Consider the following 27459-nt stretch of genomic DNA (forward strand, 5'->3'; position numbering starts at 1 on the left):
AGGGAGGGAGAGAAAGAAGCACCCTAGGGGCAAGATAGATGGATGGCTGACACAGGTGAGACTTGGCCCATCCTCTCTGGACAAATCAAGGCAGATGGGGTTAGGAGGCTGAGAGCAGCCACCCCAAAGAGAAATCCTGATCCCTTGCCCAGTGTCCAGACCTGAGCCAGTTTTCAAATCCAAATGCCATCCACTGAAGGGAAAAGCGTGTTCCCAGGAAGAAGGACTCTGCAACATCGTGACAAAGGCCTATGGGAATCCCCTACTCCTTCCCCAACAGGACTGATGCTCACTGACTCAGGTAACCAGACACTAGGGGAAAATACCCAAATATTTCAGGAAGTGTCACTGAAAGCAGCAATAGATGTTTATGATAACCCCGGTGTCTGCAGGTGAAGAATCCAGGGTGGTTTCACTGTGTGTTGCTGCCTCATGGGCCTCCCTGAGGTTGCAGTCAGAATGTCCTCGGGAATGGCCGGGCCTGGGCTGGAGGGCCTGCTTCCAAGGCACTCACGCCCAGGCTGGCAGGACAGTGCCGGCTGTTGGTGGGAGGTCTCCGTTCCTCCCTAGGTGGGCCTCTCCACAGATGGCTCGGGAGTCCTCATGACATGGTGGCTGGCTTGCTCCAGTATTAGAGCCCAAAACGAGGGTGTAACATCACATCGGGCCAAGGGCTCCACTTCACAGCAAAAGAGGGGCAACCGCAGGCACACCCATGGTGTCTAGTGGTCCTATTATGTGCTGTACCACCCAGAGACTGCTGGCTGATGGGGGAATGGAGTGGCCAGTTGAAGGCTCAGCCACAGCACCAGCTTGGAGGTGCCACCTGTGAAGCAAGGGCACCATCCTCCAAGGTGTATGTACACCCCAAGTCAATGACCAGTACACGGTGTCCCCAGTAGGTAAAATACCTGGATCTAAGAACCAAAGAATGGAAGCAGGAATGGCCTCATTTAGCATCACTCTCAGTGACCTACTTGGAGAATCTGTGCTTCCTGTCCACACAACTGCAGAGTCTGCAGCTTCGGAGGTTCTGGTTTCCAAAGGGGGAATGCTTCCACTAAGCGACACCAGTCACACCAGGCTACTCATGTCAAGACATCAGTAGGCAGAGGAAGAGTCACCCATCGAGCAGGGGCAGTTCACCTGAACCATCAGAGGAGGTAAGGTTGCTGTCACACAACGGAAGCAGAGAAGACTGTGTGCCACCCACATGGGTGTCCCTTGGGACTCTTTCACCTGATGTAGTCAGCAAATAGGCAAGTGAGCAGCTATGGTTCAAGAAAGGAATGGTCACCAGGGGCTCAGTCTCACTGGGGTGAGGATCTGGGGCAACCCACCAGGTAAGCTATCTAGTCCAGCATGGGTCTAGTTGAGGGTGAAAGGGATCTGAATGAGTAATTCAGAAGAGGGTTGTGAGTATCAGCTTCAAGCCTGAGACTAAGTGAAGCAAGAGCTCATGCAAGAGCCTTGAGGAAAGTACAAATGAAACCTACACAGCTGTGATACAGTGGGCGGGAGAGAAAATGACATGAGGTCTCACATGTGGTTGTAGTCAGATGGGGGGCTGGAGCTGAAACAGCATGGTGATCTTGAGCTGTTCCATGTGGTCTGCCCCATGTGGGTTGGTTGGGCTTCCTCACAGTGTGGTGGCCTCAGGGTAGTTGGACTGCTGACAGGGCAACTCAGGCCTCCACGCATGAGTGTTCCAGTGAACATGGATGTCATGGAAGTCACACAGTACCACTTTCACTACATTCTCTTTGTCATAAGTGTGTCACAAGCCCACCCATGGGCCAGGCAAGGCAGCTCATGCATGTAATCCCAACACTTTAGGAGGATCTCTTGAGGCTAGGAGTTTCAGACCAGCCTGGGCAACACAGAGAGATCTTGTCCACAAAAAAGAAAAGAAAAATTAGTTGGACATGGTGGCATGCACCTATAATTTCAGCACTTTGCGAGGTGATGGTGGGAGGATGCCTTGAGCCCAGGAGTTCAAGATCAGCTGGGGCAACATAACAAGATATTATATCTAAAATTTTTAAAAAAGTTTTCATTAGCCAGGCAAGATGGCACATACCTGTGGTCTCAGCTACTCAGGAGGCTGCAACAGGAGGATCACCTGAGCCTAGGAGTTTGAGGCTGAAGTAAGTTAGGAGTCCACCACTGCACTCTGGCCTGGGCAACAGAGCAAGACTATCTCTAAAAAACAAAAATTAATAAAATAAAAAACAATAAATAAACAAGATTCAGTGGGAGGAGACAAAGACCCTATCTCCCAAAGGGAAGAAGGTCAAGATCATATTGTAAACCAAAAATAAAATTACAAGCCCCAACTGACAGAATGGACCCCCTGTTGGCCAAGGGGACCCCAAAAAAACCAAAAAAACTAGTTCAGGCCATGATGGGAAGTGGGGGGTCATACACGCCTCATTACAGCCTCCTCCCTTTAAGTTTTGGCACAACTGACCAGCATTAACATTAACATAGAAATCCTCCTAAGACTGACAGAACACCCTTTGTAGCAATCAGATACCAACAGTAACGTGACTCTAGTATAGCAACACATGACAGAGAGCAGGCCCCAAAGGAAATCAAAGTATTTTACCCCAAAATAAATTTTCTTTGACATAATTTGAAACGGCCTTGCAAAGTCATCTCTTGTGGGGGAAACTTGCATACTGTAGAGAATCTCCTTCCCTTACTAGCTCTTTTCCAGAGAGTCTGATACCTTTTAAGGTCCCAGGAGACTTGCACATCTATTCTGTCTGAAGCCTGCTAACTGGAGGCTTCATCTACATAACAAGAACCTTAGCTTCCACATCCCCGTTGTCTTAACTCAAGCATTTCTTTCTGCCGACTCCAACTCTTCAGGTAAAGCTTGACTCATTTAACCAATTGCCAGTCAGGAAATCTTTGAATCCTCCTCTGACCTGGAAGCACCACCCACCCACTTCAAGATGTCCCACCTTTCTGGGCCAAACCAATGTATACTTTACATGTATTGATTCATGTCTTTGCCTGTAACTTCTGTCCCCATAAAATGTATAAAGCTATAGCCCAACCACCTTAGGCACCTGTTCTCAGGACCTCCTGAGGCTGTGTCATAGGCCATGGCCACTCATATTTGGCTTAGAATAAACCTTTTGAGATATTTTACAGAGTACGGTTTTTCTTGTCAACCAAATCCCACAAAAAGCTTGGGGGAGTGGGTAATGTCGTGGAGCCCATCTTTGGCAAATACAGTCTGCCAAAGATTGTGACACTGCCTTATTGATAAACTCAGTGGCTTAACCCAATTAAAGCTTATTTCTCCCTCTTGTCACAGCTCTTTGGGTTCCTCATAGTTCCATGTGGTTCTTCAGAGCCTCCATTGGTGGCTCTGACCTCCCTGAGGTCCTCGGAGTGCCCTCCACTGGGGCAGTAGGTGAGAAAGAGAGCAGGGCTCACCCACAGGAGGTTGTTAGGGGCCAGCCTGGAAGAGGAGCTCAGCGCCCGCCCCCACCCATTGCCTAGCACTTAGCCACATGGCCACACCTGGATGCATAGGCTGGAGAGTGGAGTCCAGCTGTGAGCCTGGCTGGCCATGGGGATATGTGTTAGTGAGTACTGTCCACATCAGGCTCAGAGCATCTGACCTGAGGTTATGGGGATGCAGGGGTCCTAAGGACCGAAGGAGGAGGCAGACCTGCTTGGAAAACCTGTTCTCGGTTTCCATTTGTTACATGAACGGGCAAGAGGACCAGCACTTTTGCTCAGAGCTGCAGCTCTCGCTCCGCTAGAAAATGCCAGGCAGGGGCACAGCCATGTGGTTCTCAGACGGTAAACCCTAAGCCACAGACCCTTGCTTTCTGGGGCAGGGAATAGTGGACGGGCTGGCTCCAGACAACAGTCTCCAACAGGCTGCACCAAGGTGACCGCACCTCCCTTGAATGCAGGCAAGGGGTGCTGTGCTCACCCTCTCAGCCTGGGTTCATCCTCACTTCGTTCACAGCTCCTCTATCTGCCCCATTTCACTGAGGCTCAGCGAGGTTACCCATGTCGCCCCAGGTCACCATCCAGTAACCCAGAAAGCTTGTCTTGGCTCCTCCACTAACTGTGTGATCTCGGACAAGTCAGGAACTATCTCTGAAAGCCAGTTATCCTCCTTAAAATGGAGACAGTTGAGCCAGGCATGGTGGTTTATGCCTGTAATCCCAGCACTTTGGGAGGCGGAGGCAGGAGGATCGCTTGAGCCCAGGAGTTTGGGACCAGCCTGGGCAACATAGTGAGGCCGCCATGTCTACAATTTTTTTTTTAATTAGCTGGGCGGGGCAGTGCGCGCCTGTGGTCCCAGCTACTCAGGAGGCCAAGGTGGGAGGATCACTTGAGCCCAGGAGGTCAAGGCTGCAGTGAGCCCTGATCGCGCCACTGCACGCCGGCCTGGGAGACAGTGAGACCCTGTCCAAAAAAAAAAAGGAGACAGTCCCATAACAAGTCCCCCATGGTGCCGCCCAGATGGGGGTTTCGACGCGAGGGAGAGGAGGGAAAGGGTCGTCAGGGAAGGTTCCTGGTGGCAGAGCTCACGGGGTGCGTGCTGAGCTGAATTTTGTACGGCAGTCTCTGAATCCTGGAGCCCAGTCCAGAGGGCGGGATGCAGGTATTGCGAAGAGGCACAGGCTCCGAGAGGCACCACCAGAGTGTGGGCTTTGGGCGAGGAGGGGTCTCCTCTGGATGGGGGAGATCTGGCAGGCTTGGGGGAGATGGGGCTGAAAGGCTGGACGGGGGGAAGGCCAGGAAGCTGGAGACGGGGATGGAAAGCTAAACCGCAAAGAGAGGCGCCCTGTCCCCCGCGGGCCCCGCGCCTCCAGCTCACCCTTCCCGCGCTTCCTGAGGTGGGCGTCCAGCCTGCAGCCAATAGGCCCCGCCCCCGCCCGCAGCCAATGGGCCGCGTCCCCGCCCGCGCGGTCGCCCCGCCCCTCGCGGACCCGGAAGTGGGCCAGGCTCCTTCCCGGCCCGCCGCAGGGATGGGGCAGCTTCGCTGGCTGCCGCTGCTGGCACTGCTGCTATTGTTGCGACCGCCGGGGGTCCAGTCCGCCGACCCCATCCAGGCCTTCGTGGTGCCCCACAGCCACATGGACGTGGGCTGGGTCTACACTGTGCAGGTAGGTGCCGACGACGCCCCGCGCGCCCCCGAGGCTGCAGCTTCCCTCTCCCCGCGGAATCCAAGGGTGGGTTTGTGTCCCGGGGCCCAATGCCGGCGCAGAAGGAGGCTCAGTGGGTTCAGGACCCCACGCTGCTATTGACTGGTTGCGTCGCTAACTTTGAGCCAGTCACTTCCTGCCTCTGCACCCCCATTACCCCTTCTGGAGGTGTTGCAGATTGGAGGGGCCCCTGCATTCCCGGCTGGGGAGGGGCATGGGGGTTGACAGCAGTAACCCATTTCCCAGGGAAGCCTGGAGCAGGAGAGGGTGGGGCTGGCTTCAGAGCAGGTGGATGTCAGGTGCCCGCTGGGAAGGGGCCGGGCTGGTCCCCTGCGGGGCTGAATATTGGAGGCCAGCTCAGCGTCCTCTGCCCCCTAGGACAGGGGTGAAGGTGGACCTGTGGTCACCTCCTGGTTGTGCTCAGGATTTTGGGCGAGGGGCTTTGGTCCCTGAGCCTCAGTTTCCCCATCTGTGAAGGGTAGGGGAAGCATGCCCACTACAGCCAGTTTCCAGAGGAGGGAACCGAGGCCCAGAGAGGGTTGGTGCCTTGCCCAAGGTCACCTGGGAATAAGTCCCACGCCTCCTGGCTCCCTGCTCGGTGCTCCTTCCATTAATTTAAGCCCTCTGTGGGCACCCCGAGTGCAGGGCCCTGGGGACTCGGACGGGAACACACTGCAGCTCTGGTCCTTGGAGCTCCCAGCCTTGGGGAGGAAGATGGCTAGACCTCAGGGACAGCCTGGGGAGCTCCTCCTCTCAGCACCAGCTTTCATCATTTCAGCCCCAGCAGGCCCCTTTGGGGTCACTGGACCACACCCCCACTGGGCCCTAAGACTTTCCTGTGCTGCCCCTCAATGGCACACTCAGGGCCCAGCCCCCCAATTGCACGCTCAGGGCCCAGCTTGCTCACCCCTCTGGGAAGCTGTCCCTGACCCCTGGTCTGGGAGGGCACACGTCTCTGCCCATGCAGGGTGTCTGTTTCCCCGTCCCTCTCCCCCAGGAGAGCACGATCCCATCCAGTGGGGAGAGCCTGGTGTGGAGCGGGTGCCTAATAGCTGTGTGGTGAGTGAGCAGCAGGGAAGGAAGGGCAGAGCCCCCAGCTCTGCAGACACACCCAGCGAATGGCAGGGGCCCCAGGGACACTTGGTCGTGTTGGGCCGGGGCTGGTGTGATGCTGTCCCCTCCCCCAGGAAAGCATGCAGGCGTACGCCGCCAATGTCTACACCTCAGTGGTGGAAGAGCTGGCCCGCGGCCAGCAGCGCCGGTTCATCGCGGTAGAGCAGGAGTTTTTCCGGCTGTGGTGGGATGGCGTCGCCTCGGAGCAGCAGAAACACCAGGTAACGAGGTCACCAGGTGACTCAGCTGGCCCAGTGGCCTGGCGAAGACCCAGGCGGAAAACTCAATGGGGCAGTTCTAGCCAGGGCCAGGGCCAGGCTGGCGTAAATCACAGGGCCAAAACCCCACCGGGCTGTTCACAAGCCTTGTTTAGATCAAGGTTTATGGTCAGTTCCATGCCTGGGAGAGACTGCTTTCAATTTAATCCTGAATTTCTGTCTACTCTTGAAAAAACTGCCAGCTCTGGCAACCCAGGTATGCACTTCCGTGCCAGCTGGTACTAAGTCAGCAGTGCCTCCTGACACCAGGCATCCCAGGTGTCCCCGAGCCCTCACCCTCTTCTCTCATTTGTGTTAGCTGCCTGGCCCCCTGGGCCCGGGGTCTGATGACCCTTGATGAGGTTGCGACAGTCCCTGTGGTTCGAGGGTAGGCAGCAGGTTACTTCATACAGGATGGAGAGTCAGAGTCCCCACTGCACAGTGAGGCAGCCTGGGTCCCATCCTGCCCCCGCACCGGGGGACATGACTAGCCTCTGCGAACCGCACATTCCACTTCCATTAAGCGGGGTGACCGCCCCATTGCAGAGAGGTCCTGCCAAGATTGAAGCCCTGGTGTGAGCACCCAGGACGATATTCAGGGGTTCTTAGTTTCCTCCCCGGTATCCACCTGCCTTCAGAACAGTTGCTGAACATAAAGTTCAGAGATGCCAAGCGACTTGCTCAAGGGAGTGAAGCCGAGAAGAGAGAGCAGGGTGTCCACCAGGTCCCACCAGAGTCACGGGAAGGAGTCGGACATCCAATGGCCACTTGATGCTGCCAGATAGTGGGGTTGTTACCTCGAGTTAAAGAGACGTTCCAGGTTCAGAGAGGGCAGGCTACTGGCCTGCAGTCACACAGCTTGTAAGGGGCAGGTGGGATTCTGAGCCAGGCATGCCTGACTCGAGGCAGGCCTTTCCAGGGTATCCTGTGGGCGGCCCATGCTTCTTCAGGTGGACCCCACCAAACCCAGTGGTCTGTCTCCTAGCCCTTCACTGCATGGCCCAGTGAAGACCTGGGCAGGAAACTTGTGGCGGGGCTCCCTGGAGGCAGGAATTTTTGCCTACTTCATTCACTGCTGAACCTCCGGTGCCTGAACAGTGTCGGTTGTATACTAGGTGCTCACTTAACATGTGTTGAGTGAATGATCTACAAATAGTGCACCTTAAGAAACAAACCAAAGGTACCGCCTATAAACAGCTGTGTGTACACATACTGAAGTGCGTAACGTCAAGGGTATGCTGTTGCTAACTTGGTTAGCAGCAAAGGTGGAATAAAGGTGTTATGTGTGTAGAGACGGGGGTGTTAAGCAAATAGGTTAAAAACGGTAGTGATGAGTGAACCCTGGGAAAGGATATGGGAGCTCTTTGTTCTATTTCTGAAACTTTTCTAAAGTTTCGAATTATTTAATAAAATAAGATTTAAGCAAATCTTATATGTACAAATACATATCTCAAATGCCCCGTGAGGGCTGCATGATTTCTAAGTGGTGGAGACACAGTGTGGACCAGGACAGACACTGCCCTGCTTTTGCAGAGTAAGCAGGGGTGGGGAGTGGCGCTGTAAGCGTGTCCCCCACAGACCCAGCCATGCTCAGGAGCTGTAACTGGCTTTTTTCTCTCTGCCTGCCCATGTCAAGGTCCGCCAGCTCCTGGAGGAAGGACGCCTGGAATTTGTCATCGGAGGCCAGGTCATGCATGACGAGGCCGTGACACACCTTGATGACCAGATCCTGCAGCTCACAGGTTTGGCCACCCTACCCTGCACCCGGGGTCCCTCAGGACCTCCAGTGGGACTGGGACGCGGTATCAGAACCCCCAGCTTCTGAGCTCTGTCTGCCCCTCTTAGTGGGGTGGGGGAATGTTAACCAGTGAAAACAGTGATTTGCTAGTGCCGTATTCATGCCTCACCAAGGAAGTTGAACATGGGGGTTAAGAGCATGAATTCTGGAGTCAGATGGTCTCAATATATCCTGGCTCTGCCAATTCCCTCCTCTGTGACCCTGGAAAGGAATGTAACTTCAGTTTCCTCATAGATAAAATGAGTTTGATGGTAATACTTACCTCAAAGGGTTGTTGTGACTATTAAATTGGGATAATTCAAATAAAGCACTTTGGTAGGATGTGGGTTCCCTAGTAAATGCTCAGCAAATGTTTGCTGCCTTCCATCACAATCACCACCTTCATTATTACTACCACTACCACCTTCAACACCACAATGATTATGACTACTACCACCACCATCACCACCACCACCACCCTTTACCACCACAATGACCATCATTACCACTACCACCACCACCACCATCACCACCCTTCACCACCACAGTGACCATCACTACCACTACCATCACCACTACTGTCACCACCCTTTACCACCACAATGACCATCACTACAACCATCACCACCACCACCATCACTGTCACCACCCTTTACCACCACAATCCACCCTTCATCACCACGACCATCACTACCACCATCACCACCACCACATCACTACCACCACCCTTCACCACCACAATGACCATTACTACTACCATCACCACCACCACATCACTATCACCACCCTTCACCACCACAAAGACCATCACTACCACTACCATCACCACACCACCACCATCACTACTATCACCACCACCACCACTGCCACCATCATCACTACCACCACCACTACCACCATCACCATCACCACCACAACTACCACCACCACCACCATCACCATCACCACCACCACCATCACCACCACAACTACCACCACCACCATCACCACCACAACTACCACCACCACCATCATCACCATCACCACCACCCTTCACCACCACTATGGCCACCACTACTGCTATCATTACTACCACTACCATCACCACCATCACCACTACCACCATCATCTTCACCACTACAATGACCATTACTACCACTACCATCACCACCACCACCTCCCAAACACTATCACCATGATCACCACCATCACTACCCATCACTGTCACCACCACCATCACCACATCCATTACTACCATCACCTCCACAATCATCACCACCACCACCACGACCAGGTCCCTCACCATCGTGTCCACCGTCCTCAGCACCAGCACCCACAGTGCCATGGGGCACTCTACTCACCGCTTACCAAATGCCTTTCACAGTGACACCCCAGCCAATCCTAATGGCAGGCTGATGGTGAGGCATGGTGATGCCCAGTCTCATTTTGCAGACGTAGAAACTGAGACCCAAAGAAATGCAGTGACTCTCTCCAGGGCAGATGGCCCGGACTTGAGTCCAGGCCTAGGGACTGAAGCTCCAAGTCCACAGTCACTCCACTACAGCGTGGGCCCTGATTTCCCCATTTGTAAAACATCGAGGCGGAGTGCAATGTTGTCAGAGGATGTTTTTGGCACTCTCCCTTTTCTCTTCTTTAATCTGGAACGTTCCCCTGTCTCAGTTTCTTATCGCCTTACATCTGGACTTTGCTCAAGCCCTAGACTTGCCCTTCCATGAGAAGGAGGCGTGATGGACACAGCCCTACAGACAGAGCTCCTCCCCCAGCCAGGAGCTCAGCCCCTGCTTGTCGCCATGCATCCTCAGAGGCCCAGAGGTAACGGGAGGAGAGCGAGGCTCAGAGTGAGCACCTTGCCCTCAGCCGCCTGCTGTGACTCCCTGACTCCACAGCCCCTGCTCTTTCACTCCCCCGTGTGAAGTATGGGCAAGGGATCCATCCCAACAGACTTCCCCACACCCCCTCACAGACCCACTGCCAGGGCACATGTGACGCTGTAGGCGTGTCCCCCACCTGCCTCCTGCCCTGCACCAGCGAGGAGGCTCTGGGGCTGTTTCTCACCTGTGCCATTTCACGCAGTGCTCCCCCTCGTTCTCCACCCTCCTCCTCAAGACATAGCTGAGAAGCCCCTCCCGTGGGAAATCTCTGAGTCTCTGCAGTTCTGTGTCACCTCCCCCCCAACCGCTGAACCTCAAGATGCCCCTGGCAGGGACCCCCATCTGACTCATCTCAGCACCCAGCATAGGGTCTGGCCCAGAGCACTGCTCACTGGGCAAGGCTGGGCAAGGCGTGGGCGCTGAACTGCCCTGCCCTGAGGGTACCCACCGCTGGGTACCTCGCCTCTGGCCTCAGCCCACCATGCCTAAGTGCTGATACCCCAGTGCTGACCCTGCAGGTCTGCCCTGGCAACTGGAAGCCCCAGGGAACCTCAGGCTGTGTCGCTCTGGGGCAGGAAGAGCCCCCGGAGACACGAGAGAGAGCGGATGCTGTGAGGCTCCATTTCCAAACCTGTCCAAGCTCATAGGGCTCTCAGGGGACAGACACGTGGGTTCCTTTCACGATAACCACCTTGTTCTAGGTACCAGATGTACACGTATTTTTTTAGTCCTCAGGGCAATCTGGTAGATGGGTAATCTTACAAATGCTTATTCGTAAAGAAGTTTGAGGCTCAAATGCTATCAAAATGTGCCCACCGCCAGCTAAGTGATGGGACCCAGATCTGACCCTAGCCCGGCCAAGTCGGGAAGGTTACTTGTGGCTGAGCCCCTCTCCCTCGTGGCCGAGCCAAGCGCTTTCCCACGTGCTCTTAGTTACCTCAGAACAGCCCGGTAGCAGGTGGTACTATTCACAGCCCCATTTGACAGATGAGGAAACTGAGGTACAGAGAGGTGTGGGGTTTGTATGCAGTAGGTAGCAGAACTGGCGCTCAAGCCCACGTGTGCCTGGCCTGGGCTCTTTCCTGAACTTGTAGTCCCTAGGGCGGGGGAAGAGTGTGTGTATCGAACTCTCTGGGTGGCCTTTTCAGACCGCCCATCTCAGATGTGCCAGGCATTCTGGCTGTCAATTATGTCCACATTGGGATGGTTTTCTCAGATATGTTGGAGTGAGAGAGGCTGGATCACCCCTGACTGCTTCCAGGCCCTTCATCTCCATCTCACCTTGGTGGAGCCCCTGCCTCGGGACAGGCCCTGGACAGCAAACGAAGACAGGATCAGGCTGGCGCAGCCTCTAGACCTCTAACCTGCTTCTTGGGGTACTGGGGTGCCAAAGCATCTCCTTAACCAAGACCCATGCCTGGCTGCCCGCCAGGGCCTGGGACGCCGGGCCTGCCCGTGAGCTCACCTTTCCAGCCTTTACCTCCCCAACTCCTGCTCCCGGCAGGCACGCCAACACCACCTTAATTTTAGATGTGACATTTCTAGCGAGGGGAAAAGCATTTGTTCCCAGCACTGCAGTGACAGGGAAAAGCTGGGTGTGGGCAGCAGCCCCCGGGGGTAAGAGCTTTCATGCCCCTCCCTGAGGGGACACCTTCCCAGCTGGGATGTTTAGCGGAGGCCCAGCAGAGTGGCAGGTGCCAGAAGGAAAGAACCCCCCGCCCCTATCCTGAGGGGAGAGAGCCCAGCTCCTGCCTCAGAGGTGCTGAGAGGCACAGGGTCCAAGCGAGAGTCAAGGAGACACCTTGGGCCATCCTGGATGACCACTGCTGTCCTGGCCATTCAAACCCAAGCTCTAAGCCCTGTACCCCAACCCCACTCCCCTCCCACTCAATCAGCGATCCCTCTCCTGTGTCACAGACTCTCTTCCACCTTCTCTTGTCTGTCTGCCTCCTTCCAGCAGTGTTGTCATTGTTGTTGTTGTTGTTGTTGTTGCTGTTGTTAGACAGAGTCTCACTCTGTCACTCAGGCTGGAGTGCAGTGGCGCAATCTCGGCTCACTGCAATCTCTGCCTTGTGGGTTCAAGCAATTCTCATGCCTCAGCCTCCTGGGTAGCCGGGAGTACAGGCATGCACCACTATGCCCAGCTAATTTTCATATTTTTAGTAAAGATGGGGATTTCACCATGTTGGCCAGGCTGGTCTTGAACTCCTGACTTCAAGTGATCCGCCCACCTTGGCCTCCCAAAATGCTAGGATTACAGACGTTAGCCACCAAGCCCGGCCCCCAGCAGTATTAAAAACACACTTAAATTGTCTCTTCAAATTTTTCTTTTTTTTTTAAGATGGGGTCCACTATGTTGCCCAGGCTAGTCTTGAACTCCTGATCTCAACATGATTGTAAAGCAAGCCCCTCCAGCTCAGGCTGTAGTGACATTTATTCTCACCACCCCCTCACCCTCCAACACCTCCCACTACTTCACCCTCAGCCCCTGCAGCCTGGCCTCTGCCCTCCACATGCTAGTGAGCTTCCTTGTGGCCTGGTCATTATGCTGGTGAGGATATTGGTTCAGCAGGTTGAACAGAGACCAAGTGACTCCAACAAGAAGGAAAGTGTGTTTCTTTCCTGTGGAAGTCTGCAGTGCAGTCCACTCTGGTGATTGGGTGGCTCTGCTCCATGGAGTGACCCAGGGATCCAGGTTGCTTCCATCTTGATGCTCAGCCATCCCCAACAGTGTTTCCTGCCTGAGTTGCAGTCTAGGCTGGCTCACCCCACTCAGTTGTCCTTCCAGCAACTAGGGGATAGGGAATGGTGGAGCCAGGGCAGGCAGCTTACTTGTAAAAGGCGACCTAGAACCGGCCCACATCACTCCTCACATTTCCATTGGCCAGAACTTAGTCACATGGCCTCCCTCAACTGCAGGGACTGCTGGGGAATAGAGTCTGTTATTTTGCTCACAGCCCATTGGCCAAAGTGGTATCATGTGATCTCTACCAGTTGCAAAGGAGGCTGGGGAATGTAGTCTCTGGCTGGGAGTCCATGTGCCCTGCTGAAACCAAGAAGGAGTGTGTGGTTCTGATACTAAAAGGAAGAAGGACAAAATGTATATCAGAGGCCAATTAACAGTTTTGGTCATGAATCACCCTGAAGTCTCAGGAATGCTTTCTGCTAGAGGACCAGAAAACCTGAGTAAAGCTGTTACTGGTGGAAGGTACCCAAGTTACCAGCAGCTAATCTGTACAGGTCTGCAGCAACCTCAATTCTTGCCTCCTCAGAAGAAAGAATTCAACTGAGGGGCATAAGGCAGAAAACAAGACTGAGGCATGTTTCAGAGCAGAAGTGGAAGTTTATTTAAAAAGGCTTTAAAACGAGAAAGAAAGGAAAGTATGCTTGGAAGAGTCCCAAGTGGGCACGTGAAGGTCAAGTGCTGTGTTGATCCTTGATCCTAGGACTTTATAGGTTGGTCCCCTTTCCCGTGATCCTTCCCTTAGGCTGGGCTACCCACACGCACAGTGACCTCCTTACCCTTGGGAGGTAAGCACACGCAGTGTGTTTAGGAAGTTGCACGCATGCCCATCTGACGCTTTCTTCCCTTTTCCAGTGGAGTGCCCCTGGAAGGTCAAACTCCGCCATTTTGTCTCTTAATCCACGTGCCTAGGACGTTGTGTCTCCCTGGCACCTGCATTCAATTAACACGTTAGTGCAACAGGTGTGGACCATCAGAAAATGCCCTCTCCCTAGTGCTGGCTGCCAATTTGTTACTTTTAGAGAGGCAATATGATAATTGCCAAACCATCACCCAACATTCCTAGTGGGTGGGGGAAGAGCCCTCGCCTGCCCGACTCATGCTTGTCTAACTACTTGTAACAAAGCGACTTGAGTCTTAAGAACATTTACTGTTTACTTAATAAGATGGGGATAGTTTGGGACTGGTTCTGCAGTACCTTGATATCTGTGATTCTCATGTCCTTACCCTTGTGGTCACAAGATGGCTTCCATAGCTCCAGGCATCATGTTACCAGACACCACATTCAAGGCAGTAAAAGGAAGAGAGGGGGCTTTCTATAGCCATGGTCTATTCTGTTGGATAAACTTAGACACGCTAAAACATTAGCATTCATTTGAACCAACAGTGATTCCTGAATCAGGAAGTACTAGACTGTGAGCACTTCAGGGCTCCACTAAGGGCATATGAGGGAGAAACTTCTATAAGGTGCTCCTGAAAGTAAGACAAAGAAAACATGTGCCTACAGTGAACAGTCCCTCGTTAGAGGTTGGTTGGCAGTTTCCGACGGGTCAAGCTTAAGTTCTGTTTTCCTGTTTACACTGAGTTGGATTTCGGTTTGCTAACGGAGGAACCCGAGGCCTGGAGCCGGCTCAGCTCGATGGCCTCCCACCCAGTTCATTACTTAACAATGCTCCTCCAGCTGGCAGACAGACTGAGGGAACAAATATCTGACAGGAGGGAGTGAGCGTGCCACATTTGGCTTAGATCAACTGTGATTCATCCCTTGAGGCTGGGCATGGTGCCCCCTGAACAGAGAGAAGGTTCTGCCAGTGAAGAAGGGGTGCTGACTTGGCAGCCGTCAGCCTGCCCCCACTGGCCGCCCTGTCTGGTGCGAGGCCGCACTTTCCAGAGCTCCTGGCTCCTCTCAGTGCAATGCTGTTGCCCTCCTTCATCCTGCAGCTAGCACTCCTCCTGTGCTCCCCCAACCCTCTGGCTGCTCCTTCTCCATCCTCTCTGCTTACACATGCACAGCGTCCGCCCACATCCTAGTCCAAGCTCCCTCTGATCCCCTGTCACCTCTGCTGTGCACCTGACGCCAGCCCTACCCCTCACCTCCCACAGTCACCCCCTGCCCTGTCTTGGCCTTACTCATGGGTCTGACCGCTGCTCAGTCCCCGTACCCCAGGCATCGTCTGAGCCTCAGCCAGGGTCCCCAGGACTGCGAGTTCATCAGTGAAAGGCAGTTTGAGTCTAGATCAGTTATGAGAGTTCTCTGAGATGTTGTTCAGCAGTCTTAAAGTGTGGATTATAACACCCATCTCTCAAGGTGTTTAAAAGATTATATTTCGGGGAAGGACTTGGGGAACATTAATCAATGCCTTATACAAGTCTGGGGTTTTCTTTCTCCCTGCACCACTGAACCCAATATCTGGTTTACTATGGTGGCTCTTAAGTAATAAATGAATAAATGAATGGTTGGGTGATTCTGGCATGGAGCCCTTTGTATTCATGATCTATCTCCATGTAGTAAATTGCCCCCAAACTCAGGGGCTTCTGAAAACAAGCATTTTGAATCTACAGCTCCTATGGGTGAGGAGCTGAGGAGTGGCTTAGCCAGGGGGTTCTGGCTCAGGACCTCTTGAGAAGTTGCTGTCAAGGAGTCAGATGGGGCAGTGTCATCTGAGGGCTGGACTGGGGCTGGAGGGTCTACTCCAGGCTGGCTTCTGTGGCTGTGAGAGGAGGCCTTGGTTCCTTGCCGTGTGACTGCTCATGGCACAGCAGCTGGCCTCCCAGAGCAGTGACCCAGGAGAGCAGGCAAGAGCGGCCACAGTAGAAGCTGCATGCCCTGCACCTTCTCGCCTCAGGGACACACAGGCACTTCTGCCTCCTTATGTTTGTTAGAAGTGAGTCACTGAGTCTGGCCACCCTCTAGGCCCTAAGCCTCATCTCTTGAAGAAGTAGCAATGATTTATGGATATCTTTTCTTTTTTGTTTGTTGGTTTGTTGGTTTGTTTGTTTGAGACAGTCTCATTCTGTCACTCAGGCTGAAGTGCAGTGGTGGGATCACGGCTCACTGCAGCCTCAACCTCCTGAGCTCAAGTGATCCTCCCACCTCAGCTTCCCAAGTACCTGGGACTACAGACATGTGCCACCATGCCTGGCTAATTTTTTTTAAGTTCGTGTGCATGTGTAGAGATGGGGTCTCACTCTACTGCCCAGGCTGGTCTCAAACTCCTGGGCTCAAGCAGTCCTCCCACCTCAGCCTCCCAAAGTGCCAGGATTACAGGCATGAGCCACATTGCTAGGCTTGGACATCTTTTGAACCACCACACACTTAGGTTTGAAGTTCACTTTTAACCTTTTATTGTTGGTGATGTCCGAGACCTCCATCGCATCATCAAAATCAGTGCTCTATCTAAGTTCACACAAAAATCCTCACCCCTGCACATGCTGTAACATGCAGGAACCTTAAGGACATTACGCAGAGTGAAATACGTCAGTCACAGAAGGACTAATGCTGTGTGATTCCACTGGTATCTAGAGTTGTCAAATTCATGGAGTCAGGGAGTAGAATGGGGGTGCTAGGGGCTTGGGGAGGGGCATAGGGAGTTAGTGTTTCATGAGGACAAGAGCTTCAATTTGGGAAGAGGAGAACGTTCTGGAAAGGGATGGTGGTGGTGGTTGTATAACGGTGTGAATGTACTAACACTATTCAGCTGTACACTTAGAAACGATTAAGGTGGTAAATTGTATGTTATATGTACTTCACCATGATTAAAAGTTAATAATTACCACCCTCACCTCTGCGGTTCAGCATGACCTTGCCTGGCCCAGTAGCTGGCACTGCAACCCACTGGACAGGCAGGTTCCCCTGGGTGAGCGTGGGGCCGGGAGGCACAGGCCCACCCTCCAGGCACCAGCAGGGTGATGCTGTCTTTGCAGAAGGACACGGGTTTCTCTATGAAACATTTGGGATCCGGCCACAGTTCTCCTGGCACGTTGACCCATTTGGCGCCTCTGCCACGACCCCCACCCTATTCGCGCTGGCGGGCTTCAATGCCCACCTCGGCTCCCGGATCGACTACGACCTGAAGGCAGCCATGCAGGAGGCCCGGGTGAGTGGTGTGCCGCGTCTGCTGCCGCCCAGCGACTGCTCCTCCCTTCCTTCCTTGGATCAGAGCATGGTAGAAAGCTGCTGCTCTATGCCAGAGTGTTCGGGAATTCTTGGCAGCTGCATAGACCACGGGGCTGTCCCCTAACCTTTGCTCTTGTCGTCTCCCCCACCAGGAGGACCCCCCTCCCTGTACACCCAGCTTCTCACAGAGCTGCAGGCACAGTTTGGCTGCCTCCTGCTTCCAGACCCCTATCCCCATCAGCTGGGCCTGAGGCAGGGCTGACTCCTTCTGTGGGCCTCCCACAGGGACTAGAGCAGAATGGCACTCAGTAAGCAGGGGCTGACAACCAGAGGAATGGCAGGGCGTGTTTAGCTGGGAGAACAGTTAGCAGAGACGCTGTGATTCTTCAGGTGTGTGGGCAACTGTTACAAGACTTAAGTAGCAACAACAACCATGGTAGACGCTGCCTTCGGTTGTGCCCTTGGGAGTGCCAGGCCTGGTACCAGGCCCTACTCATCCTTCATTTCTTTTTCTTTTCTTTTCTTTCTTTCTTTCTTTCTTTTTTTTTTGAGACAGGTTCTTGCTCTGTTGCCCAGCCTGGAATGCAGTGGCACAATCTCAGCTCACTGTAAACTCTGCCTCCCGGGTTCAAGCGATTCTTGTACCTCAGCCCCTCAAGTAGCTGGGATTACAGGTGAGCACCACCACGCCCAGCTAAATTTTTTGTGTGTTTCTTGTAGAGACGGGGTTTCACCATGTTGGCCAGGCTGGTCTCAAACTCCTGGTCTCAAGCGATTCACCCACGTCAGCCTCCCAAAGTGTTGGTATTACAGGCGGGAGCCACTGGTGCCCACCTTCATCCTGCATTTCTTTTAACCCTCACAGCAACCTTATGGGATGGTGTCATCATTTGCTGGGGCTGCCATAACAAAGGACCACAGACTGGTGACTTAAGCAATAGAAACATATTGTCCCATGGTTCTGGAGGCTGCACGTCCAGGGTCAAGGTGTCGGCAGGGTCACGCTCCCTCTGAGGGTGTGAGGGAAGGGGCTGCTCCAGGCCTCTCTCCTTGGCTTGTGGATGTCCCGCTTCTCCCAGTGCCCCGTATCATCTTCCCTGTGTGCATGTCTGTGTCTCAATTTTCCCTTTTTCTAAGGACACCCATCCTATTGTATTAGGACCCACCCTAATGAACTCATTTTAACTTGATTACTTCTGTAAAGACCCCATTTCCGGCTGGGCACAGTGGCTCACGCCTGTAATCCCAGCCCTTTGGGAGGCTGAGTGAGGCAGGCAGATCACATGAGGTCAAGAGTTCGAGACCAGCCTGGCCAACATGGCGAAACCCCGTCTCTACTAAAAATACAAAAATTAGCCGGGCGTGGTAGCAGGCGCCTGTAATCCCAGCTACTCGGGAGGCTGAGGCAGGACAGTCACTTGAACCCAAGAGGTGAAGGTTTCAGTGAGCCGAGATCATGCCACTGCACTCCAGCCTGGGCGACAGAGTGAGACTCCGTCTCAAAAAAAAAATAAAAAATAAACTACACACTTGGTGAGAAGTAATGAGCTTCCTGCACCTGGGGGCATTCAAGCAGAGTTAGAAGGTGCTGATTCTATAGGCTTTGGCAGAGAAAATCCTGCATTGAGGAGTGCGTGGGGTGAATGAGCACGGCTTCCAGAGGGCAAATCCCACAGCCAGTCTTAGACAGGAAACTGCAGGGGAGATCTCATCCCTGAACCACTGAGGGAGGGCCGAGGTGAGGACAGGCAGGAGACACCCAGATGGGACTGAGGGAAGTGGAGCTGGGGCAGCCACGTGGCCCCTCCAGCCTCACTCTCCTCCTCGGTTTGCAGGGGCTGCAGTTCGTGTGGCGAGGGTCCCCATCCCTCTCAGAGCAGCAGGAAATCTTCACACACATCATGGACCAGTACAGCTACTGCACCCCGTCCCACATCCCTTTCTCCAATAGGTACGTGCCCTTCCGCAGTGCCTTTGGGATCTGACAGCAGGGTCTGCCCAGCCCCTGCAGCTCTTCTGCAGTTTTGTTTTTGTTTGTTTGTTTGTTTGTTTAAGACAAGAGTTTCTGCTCTGTCGTCCAGCCTGGAGTGCAGTGGCGCCATCTTGGCTCACTGCAACCTCCGCCTCCTGGATTCAAGCAATTCTTTTGCCTTCGCCTCCTAAGTAGCTGGGATTACAGGCGCCCACCACGACGCCCAGCTAATTTTTGTCTTTTTAGTAGAGATGGAGTTTCACCATGTTATCTAGGCTGGTCTCAAACTCCTGACCTGAGATGATCCACCTGCCTCGGCCTCCCAAAGTGCTGGGATTACAGGCATGAGCCACCGTGCCCAGCCCTATTCTGCAGTTTTTGACAAGAGCTCCTTAAGCATTTCCACACATGGTTTCCCATTCTTAAGCCTCCCCAACAGAGTGGGTGAGGTTATCAACCCCATTTTACAGATGTGGAAACTGAGGTTCAGAGAGGGTAAGTGACCAGATCAGGGTCACCCAGCTGGTAAGTAGGGGAGGCAGGATTTGACTCCAGTTCTGTGTGACTCCGAATTGCTTCTTGTTATGAGTCCCTGTCCCAACAGAGGATTGTTTAAAGGATGAGATCTTCGCTGGGTGCGCTGCCTCATGCCTGTAATCCCAGCACTTTGGGAGGCCGAGGCAGGTGGGTCACTTGAGGTCAGGAGTTTGAGACCAGCCTGGCCAACCTGGTAAAACTCTGTCTCTACTAAAAATACAAAAATTAGCCAGGCGTGGCAGCAGTGCCTGTAATCCCAGCTACTCGGGAGGCTGGGGCAGAAGAATCACTTGAACCTGCAAGGTGAAGGTTGCAGTGAGCCAAGACTGTGACTGCACTCTAGCCTGGGTGACAGAATGAGACTCCATCTCAAAAAAAAAAAGCGTGGAAGAGTGGGAGAGGGAAGGGGCCTGCAGAGCCCCGAGAATACATCGCTGCTCATCCTTGTCTTGTAGAGCTGCCCCTGTCCAATCACCTCCTATTCACCCCGTGGTGAGGGAGGGGTCCTCACCCTGAACGGTAGATGGTTGAATACACACCACCCTTCCCAGCACAGGTGACATCCACAGCAGTTTCTGTTTGTCACATACAATCACAGCTCACACCGCGCACGTCAAGGCCCCATGGGGGTGCACTGTGGAGCAGACTGAACACGTAGGGGCAGCTGTGTAGCAGCAAAGGGGCAGGTGCCCTCGGCTCCTGCAGAGGACGTGAGTGGCTCATCTGAATAATTTCACCAGCTGGCAGGGAGGTGGAAACTGTTGTGTGGAGGACCAGGTGGGGTGCAGCTGGTCCGACTGATAGTGGAAGAGCTAGACAAGAGGACTTTTCTGCTGGTGGAAGCTATCAGGTGACAGCAGGGACTCCTAGACCCCTGGGGGCCTCCAAGGCTCAGATGTCAAGAAGCACATGGGATTTTAGCCTCGCTGTACACCTTCTTCCCCAGAAGGCTTTGGGTGAAGACTGAGTAGGGACCAGAAGTATGGAGCCATGGACCAGGACCCCCTGGGGGCAGAGAGGGTAGGCAGTGAGCCCACATGCACGTTCCTGGCTCGCTGTTTTGAGCACCCACCATGAGCCAGGGCCTGTTTCGAGTATTCTCCCTGTGATACCTCATAGACCCTCGCAGCGATCCCCTGACCGAGATGTTGTGAGTGCTCCATCTTACAGAAGGAGAAACCGAGGCACGGCAGCCCACCCCAGGTCCCACAGCTGGCAGAAATGGTAGAGCCAGCGATGGATTGAGGCCACCGGCTCCGCAGCCTCCACATGGTGGCAGCAGCCAGCCTTGGTCTCTGTGCAGTCAGACGGCCCTGGGTTCAAATCCACGCTCTGCCCTGGCCAGGTGCTTAGCCTGTCTTGGAAGAGGAAAGACAACGGGCAAGGCAGAGGCAGTGAAGAACGCCGGCCGGGATTCGTTAGCGGTCCCTGCTGCTTGTCAGCCCTCCTCTGCGCCCGGCACTGTTTCTAGCTCCTTTCCATAAATGACTTGCATTTAATCCTCACAACAACCCACTCCGCAGTCTACCAGGGAGACTAAAGCTTGGTGAGGCTAGAGGTGACTGCTGGTGGCTGATGACTGTGATCCCAATGCTTTGGGAGGCCGAGGTGGGAGGATTGCTTGAGCCCAGGAATTTGAGACCAGCCTGGGCCACAGAGCAAGACCTCATCTCTACACAAAATTTAAAAATAAGTCGAGCATGGTGGTAGTCTCAGCTCCTGGGAAGGCTGAGGTGGTGGCCTGAGCCCAGGAGTTCGAACCTGCAGTGAGCCGTGATCATATCACTGCACTCTGGCCTGGGCAACAGAGCGAGACCCTGTCTGTAAAAGAAACAGAGGTGGGAATGCTGGAAGGGGCTGCCCAGGTTGGAGAGCTCCAGACAAGGGTTCCACGGCTGTTACCCCGAGGCTACACAGTGTGAGCAAGGAAGGCACTTAACTAACTGGGGGTTCTCCACACCCCCAGCCTAAGGCAAATGGAGAAAGATGTTAAATACTGAGCCTGTCTTTATTTAAAACTCTGACATTTTGTTCCTCATGGGTTTTTTGCATTAATTTTCATTTTTTAAAGTACTGCATTAAAATATCATTTATCTCAACTACTGAGATTTGAGGCACCCCCATAAATTTTGTGCCCTAGGCCAGAGCCTCACTTGCCTCACCAGGGCCCCGGCCTCTTTGGGGTCCTGGGACCCGGGGTCTGATGGGCAAGAAGTTGGCCTGCGTGAATGAGCAAACAAATCTTCTGTGGCCCACCATCCGTCATGGAGTGGGGGAATTCAGGCTCTGGGTGAAATGATGCGCCAAGGTGCCAAGACTGGGAGAATGTGGGACTTGGGTATGAGCCCTGGCTGTCCACAGAGCTCGCGTCTTCTCCCCTAACTTTCTGCCCTCGCACAGGTCAGGATTTTACTGGAATGGCGTGGCCGTCTTCCCCAAGCCTCCCCCAGATGGGGTGTACCCCAACATGAGTGAGCCCGTCACCCCAGCCAACATCAACCTCTATGCTGAGGCTCTGGTGGCCAACGTGAAGCAGAGGGCCGCCTGGTTCCAGACACCCCACGTCCTCTGGCCCTGGGTAAGGTGGAGTCCCAGGCCCTGTGCCCTCAACACAGCCCAAGGAGCACCGTGCAAGCCCTGGCCCCTGCACCCAGGGCCACCCTATCCAGATCCGGCTAGGCCGCCATGCTCAGCCCAGTGGCTCCTCCTCCTTCCCTGCAGACCCCCGGGCCTCTCCCACTCTACCAGCCCCTCCCCCGCCTGGAGAAGCACCCTCACCCGCACTGGCCTCTCTAGCTCCCACTCTGCTCTCCTCCCCGCCTGGGCTGGAAGCCTGGCTCCCGGCTCAGGCACTGCATGCCTTAGAGTCCACTGAGCTTCAGTTGCCTCCACTGTAAAAGGGGAGGGTGGCAGCAGGCTTCATAGGCTTGGTGAGAGGTGGCGCGTTCCCAGGAGGCCGGTGCCCGGCACGTTGTGGCCATCATCACAGCTAACCTTTAGTGAGTACCTGCTGTGTGCTGGGCGCTGCCCCACGGGATATATTTGTCTTATCCGTCTAATTTGCACCACTGAGCCTGGGAAGCAGGCTGGTATCCATTTCACAGTTGAGGGAACCAAGGGCCAGAGAGGTTAAGGAATTTTCCTGAGGCCACAGAGTTCCTTAGCAGGGTGGCTAGCAAGGGGTGGAATTTGCGTTCAGATCCAGTCAGGCCAGCCCCAGAGCCTGCCTTCTTAATCCATGACTGCCCTTTTGAAGGCAAGCTTAAGGTCAGTAACTGAGTCATGGCTATTATTGTTGTTATTAATCATTATATTCTAATAATTAATAATCATTAATTATAATGATTTGGATAAGTACTAACACTGATGGGCCTTAAGAGATGCCCGGGGCCGAGCGCTGTGGCTCACACCTGTAATCCCAGCACTTTGGGGGAGGCTAAGGCAGGCAGATCACCTGAGGTCAGGAGTTCGGAACCAGCCTGGCCAACATGGTAAAACCCTGTCTCTACTAAAAATATAAAAATTAGCCAGGTGTGGTGGTGCGTGCCTGTAATCCCAACTACTCAGGGAGGCTGAGGCAGAAGAATCGCTTGAACCCAGAGGCGGAGGTTGCATGAGCTGAGATCAAGCCACTGCACTCCAGCCTGGGTGACAGAGTGAGACTCCGTCTCAAAAAGAAAAAAAAAAAAAAACAAGATGCCCAGGAAGTTCTGCTATGGGAGCTGGTCTGGGGCCCCTGTTGGCCGCTTTGAAGACTGGGAGGGCGGCCGGTGGGGGGCGGTGATGAGCCCAGCCCCGCTGGGCGAGCGCCCTGCTCCCACAGCACAGGGTGTTGCTCCCGTGTCCCCACAGGGATGTGACAAGCAGTTCTTCAATGCCTCGGTGCAGTTCGCCAACATGGACCCACTGCTGGACCACATCAACAGCCATGCTGCCGAGCTCGGTGTCTCAGTGCAGTACGCCACACTGGGCGACTACTTCCGTGCCCTGCACGCTCTCAATGTCACCTGGCGTGTCCGCAACCACCACGACTTCCTGCCCTATTCCACAGGTACAGGCTTCCAGGGGCTGGGGTGGTAGTTTGGTGGCAGGGAGAGTATAGTCCACGTACCCTCTGCCCACCTCAGTGTCTGCTCAGCACTGCTCTCCAAGCCCTGGAGGGGTGCCAGGCAGGTCCTGTGTGGGGCGTAGGGGCAGAGACTGGCCCCCACCTGCTCACTCCACCTGGACGTCCTGGCCACCACATGCACCCCCTGGTTCCCACAGGGTTCAGCCTCTCATCATTGCCCACACATGCAGTTTCCTGCCTCTGGCCTTTGCACAGGTGGTGCCTCTTGCTGGGAGCAGCCTCCGCCACCTTCTCTTCCTGCATGAGTTCCACATAAACCTCCTCTAGGAAGCTTTTCCTGATGCTGAGGCTGACTCAGGCTCAGTCATTACTGCACAGTCATTACTGGGCACCTTCTGTGCATCCTGCCTGTGTCCTCAGGCCAGAACCGGGCTGGCCACCAGCAACACAGCCTGAGAGCTAAGAGGGCTGGCTGTGAGTGAGCCTCTACTCCCTGGCCGTGTGCAAGTCATGAAACCACCCTGTCTCCAAAGGGGGACATTTGTGGTGCCTTGTCCAAAGATAGGGTTGCTGTGAAAATTCAAAGAGAGGAAGCGCTCTCAGCCTCCTGCCCAGCACAGAGGCTGGGCTCAGCCGGTGTCCTAGCCCTTTGGGTGCTGCTATAACAGAATAACACAGAATGGATCATTGATAAGGAAACAAAATTTCTTTGGCTAACAGGTGTAGCGGCCAGGAAGTCCAAGGTGGAGGGCTGGTGTCTAGAAAGGGCCTTCTTGCTGCATCACCCGTGGCTGAAGGCTAAGTGCAAAAGAATGGCCAGACAAGGGGGTTGAACTTGCTTTTCTAACAATCCCAGTCCCATGACAATGACATTAATCTGTTCATGAGGGCAGAGCCTTCGTGGCCTAATCTCCTCTTAAGCATCCCACCTCTTAATACAGTCACAATGGCAATTAAATTTTAACATGGGTTTTGGAGGGGTATTCAAACCATAACATTTCCCTTCCAAAGAGATGCCACAGATGGACTCCAACTGCAGGGCTCATTCTGGCCTGGGCACTGCCTTGACTCACCCATGACCTGGGTTAGTCCTGCCTCTCTGGGCCCCAGCCTCTGGGTTTGCATGGTGACCAGTGGAGCTGCATAGTCTCCAGCCCCTGCTGTTGACACCACGTTGGAGGCAGGTGGGGCTACACACAGGGGTTGGGGGATGTCCACGGATGTGGGTGTGGTTGTAATCAGGGCAGGAGGAGATATGTTAATGTGGGCATGGCTAATGGTGAGGTGGGTGGGGTAGTGACTGTGGGTGTGGCTACATCTAGCAGGTAGGGATACACCCGAATCAAGTTGGTGTGGCTCTGTCCAGGTGGGCATGGTGTTCAGGCAGGCATGGTGTGGTGGTGATCGCTGAGGCTGTGGAGCCCCTGCCAGACTGAATGGAATCGGGCCTCACCACCCACTCTCAACATGGCTACAAAGCTGTGGAGGACCCCATCTGACCCACAGGCTATGGCCTGTCCCCTGGGCCATGGGACCACCCCTCCCAGTCTGGTCCAGGACCAGTAGGGGAAGAACAAGGAATCAAGGCCAATCTGGGCACATCCCAGACCCCAAGGAACAGGAAAGCAGAAGCAATAGGAAGCTCCCTTCTGAGACAGACAGCTACTCCCTGGAAGGATTCAGCCCTCCTGCCTCCTGCATGGGCCCTGGCCATCCTCATCCTCTCTGTCTTGCATCAGGACAGTGGCTCCCTGGGGACTCTGAGCCCTTGCTGCCTCCTACCATCCACCCTCCCGGGACGCCCAGAGAATCCCTGCTGAAACGCATGCCTGTCCTGGCCCCCCCATGCCCACGTCACACATGAAAGCCTCTGTGTGGTCAAGGCCCTTCTCAGCAGGGTCCTGCCCACCTGGCTCCTCGTCTTCCCCGCTGGGTGTCCCAGGCCCTTTGCTCACACAGCTGTCCTGTGTTTCCTAGGCACCCTGGGCTTGCCTCCGGTCACCATCCTTCAGCACCCCACCCCACCTGCCCCAGTGCAGCCTGCCTCTCCCGCCCTGCCCAGGGCCTACTCAGGGCTTTCTGGGCAGTTCCTAGTCTGGCTATGGGAGGAGCCCTGAATTGGGAGCCGCAAGCCCTGGGCTCACTGCCTGCCCAGCCTGCCTCCTTGGGTGATCCTGGCAGAGGCTGCCTCTGCAGCCCCAGCTTCTCAGCTTTTCCAGGGCTGGAGCTTAGCAGACTTCTGGGTCAGGCCGTCTCAAGCTCACTGTCTTCCATTGTCTCCCAGAACCATTCCAGGCCTGGACGGGCTTCTACACGTCCCGCAGCGCACTGAAGGGGCTGGCCCGGCGAGCCAGCGCCTTGTTGTATGCCGGGGAGTCCATGTTCACGCGCTACATGTGGCCGGCCCCCCATGGGCATCTGGACCCCGCCTGGGCCCTGCAGCAGCTCCAGCAGCTTCGCTGGGCCGTCTCCGAGGTAACACCACACTTAGCCACAGTGGCAGGATTGGAACCCCCCCATGCTGCGCACCTCCCCTCCCTTGTCCTAGCCAATCCTCCCAGCCCTGGGGCACTAGAGGCCCCACGTTACAGAGGGGAAACTGAGGTTCCCTTTGGTTATAAGGCCGGTGCATGGTGAACCCAGGCCAAGGCTGGGACCACAGCCTGATCCATCCAGCTGGTGGCCTCATTAAGCTTTGTAGCAGTTTAGCAAGAGGGATAAAGGACAAGGTGGAGTGGCATTTGTGTCCGACAGCCCTGCCTGCATCCAAATCTCGGCTCAGCTGTGTGACGTCAGGCACGTGATTCCCACACCCATCCGAGACCTAATTCCTTCCTGTACAATGAGAACAACGAGCTTGCTCAGGAGGACGGTGGGGCAACTGGATGTGCTGGTGTGCACAGGCTGCTCGGAGCAGTGGCTACTGAATAGCCAGTTCACCAGTGTCTGTCTCCACCCATCCCCTATCTACTGATGGGAAAACAGACCCAAGACAGCCTGTAACTTGTCCTCAGTCACCTATCCAAAAAAGGGTCGCACCAGCCATGACACTGGAACAGTTCCCCAAAAGGAAATGCTGGCAGAACATGTCATTGTGTTGTGAGAGAAATCAGGTGACTTTAGGGTCCGTCAGAGCAGGAGGTCCAGAGATGGGGGACAATGAGTTCCCACAAGGGCAGGAAAAGTTGGGCAAGCTCATCAGCCTCTCTTGGCCTCAGTTCCCTCTTCTGTGAAATGGCGGGGACTCCCTGCTTCTCCACTGGCACCTGGCAAACCAGAATGAGAGCCAGCACCTAGTAGGTGCCTTGTAGGTGCCTCGCAGAGTCAGGTCCTGATCCTGTTCTTCCTCCCCCCGGGGGTTGCTGCAGGTCCAGCACCATGATGCCATCACTGGGACTGAGTCTCCCAAGGTGAGAGACATGTACGTGACGCATCTGGCCTCGGGGATGCTGGGCGTGCGCAAGCTGATGGCCTCCATCGTCCTAGACAAGCTCCAGCCCCAGGCACCCACGGCGGCCAGCTCGGGTGAGCCAGGATCTGCAGGGAGGCTGTGGCCCCTTTATGAAGGGAGAGCCTGAGGGCATCAGGGGAGGGGCTCGATGACCCCAGCTTCAGACTGAGTCCACATTGCCCGTGTCACCCTTCCCCATGGGGAGAGCTCGGACAGGTGGCTTCAGTCCTCCCAGCCTCTGTTTGCTCATCCATGCAATGAGGAAGGGTTGGTGATGTTACAAGAAGAGCCAGAAATAGCAGCTAACATGTTTTGAGCATTTACTAAGCTCAAAATACCCTTCGTGCAGTATTGAATTTAATGCCTCAC

General features: G+C 54.5%; 1 protein-coding gene across 2 annotated transcripts in view; it reads left to right on the forward strand.

Annotated features, from left to right (window-relative positions):
- Positions 1-4975: 4975 nt before the first annotated feature.
- The window catches only part of MAN2B2 (mannosidase, alpha, class 2B, member 2), a 46075-nt gene continuing 23591 nt past the window's right edge, over positions 4976-27459 (forward strand). Inside the window, exons 1-9 of one of the 2 annotated variants that reach the window (XM_012002144.1) lie at positions 4976-5144; positions 6371-6517; positions 8190-8295; positions 16869-17041; positions 18897-19012; positions 21971-22148; positions 23423-23621; positions 25924-26114; positions 27008-27164. In XM_012002144.1, the coding sequence (XP_011857534.1) occupies positions 5007-5144; positions 6371-6517; positions 8190-8295; positions 16869-17041; positions 18897-19012; positions 21971-22148; positions 23423-23621; positions 25924-26114; positions 27008-27164 (1405 nt within the window). In that variant the 5' untranslated portion in view covers positions 4976-5006. The remainder of the gene's footprint in view (positions 5145-6370; positions 6518-8189; positions 8296-16868; positions 17042-18896; positions 19013-21970; positions 22149-23422; positions 23622-25923; positions 26115-27007; positions 27165-27459) is intronic. The other variant, XM_012002145.1, reaches the window with a different exon arrangement.

This window comes from Mandrillus leucophaeus, unplaced genomic scaffold (assembly GCF_000951045.1).
Source record: "Mandrillus leucophaeus isolate KB7577 unplaced genomic scaffold, Mleu.le_1.0 Scaffold68, whole genome shotgun sequence".
In the NCBI taxonomy this organism is placed as follows: Eukaryota; Metazoa; Chordata; class Mammalia; order Primates; family Cercopithecidae; genus Mandrillus; species Mandrillus leucophaeus.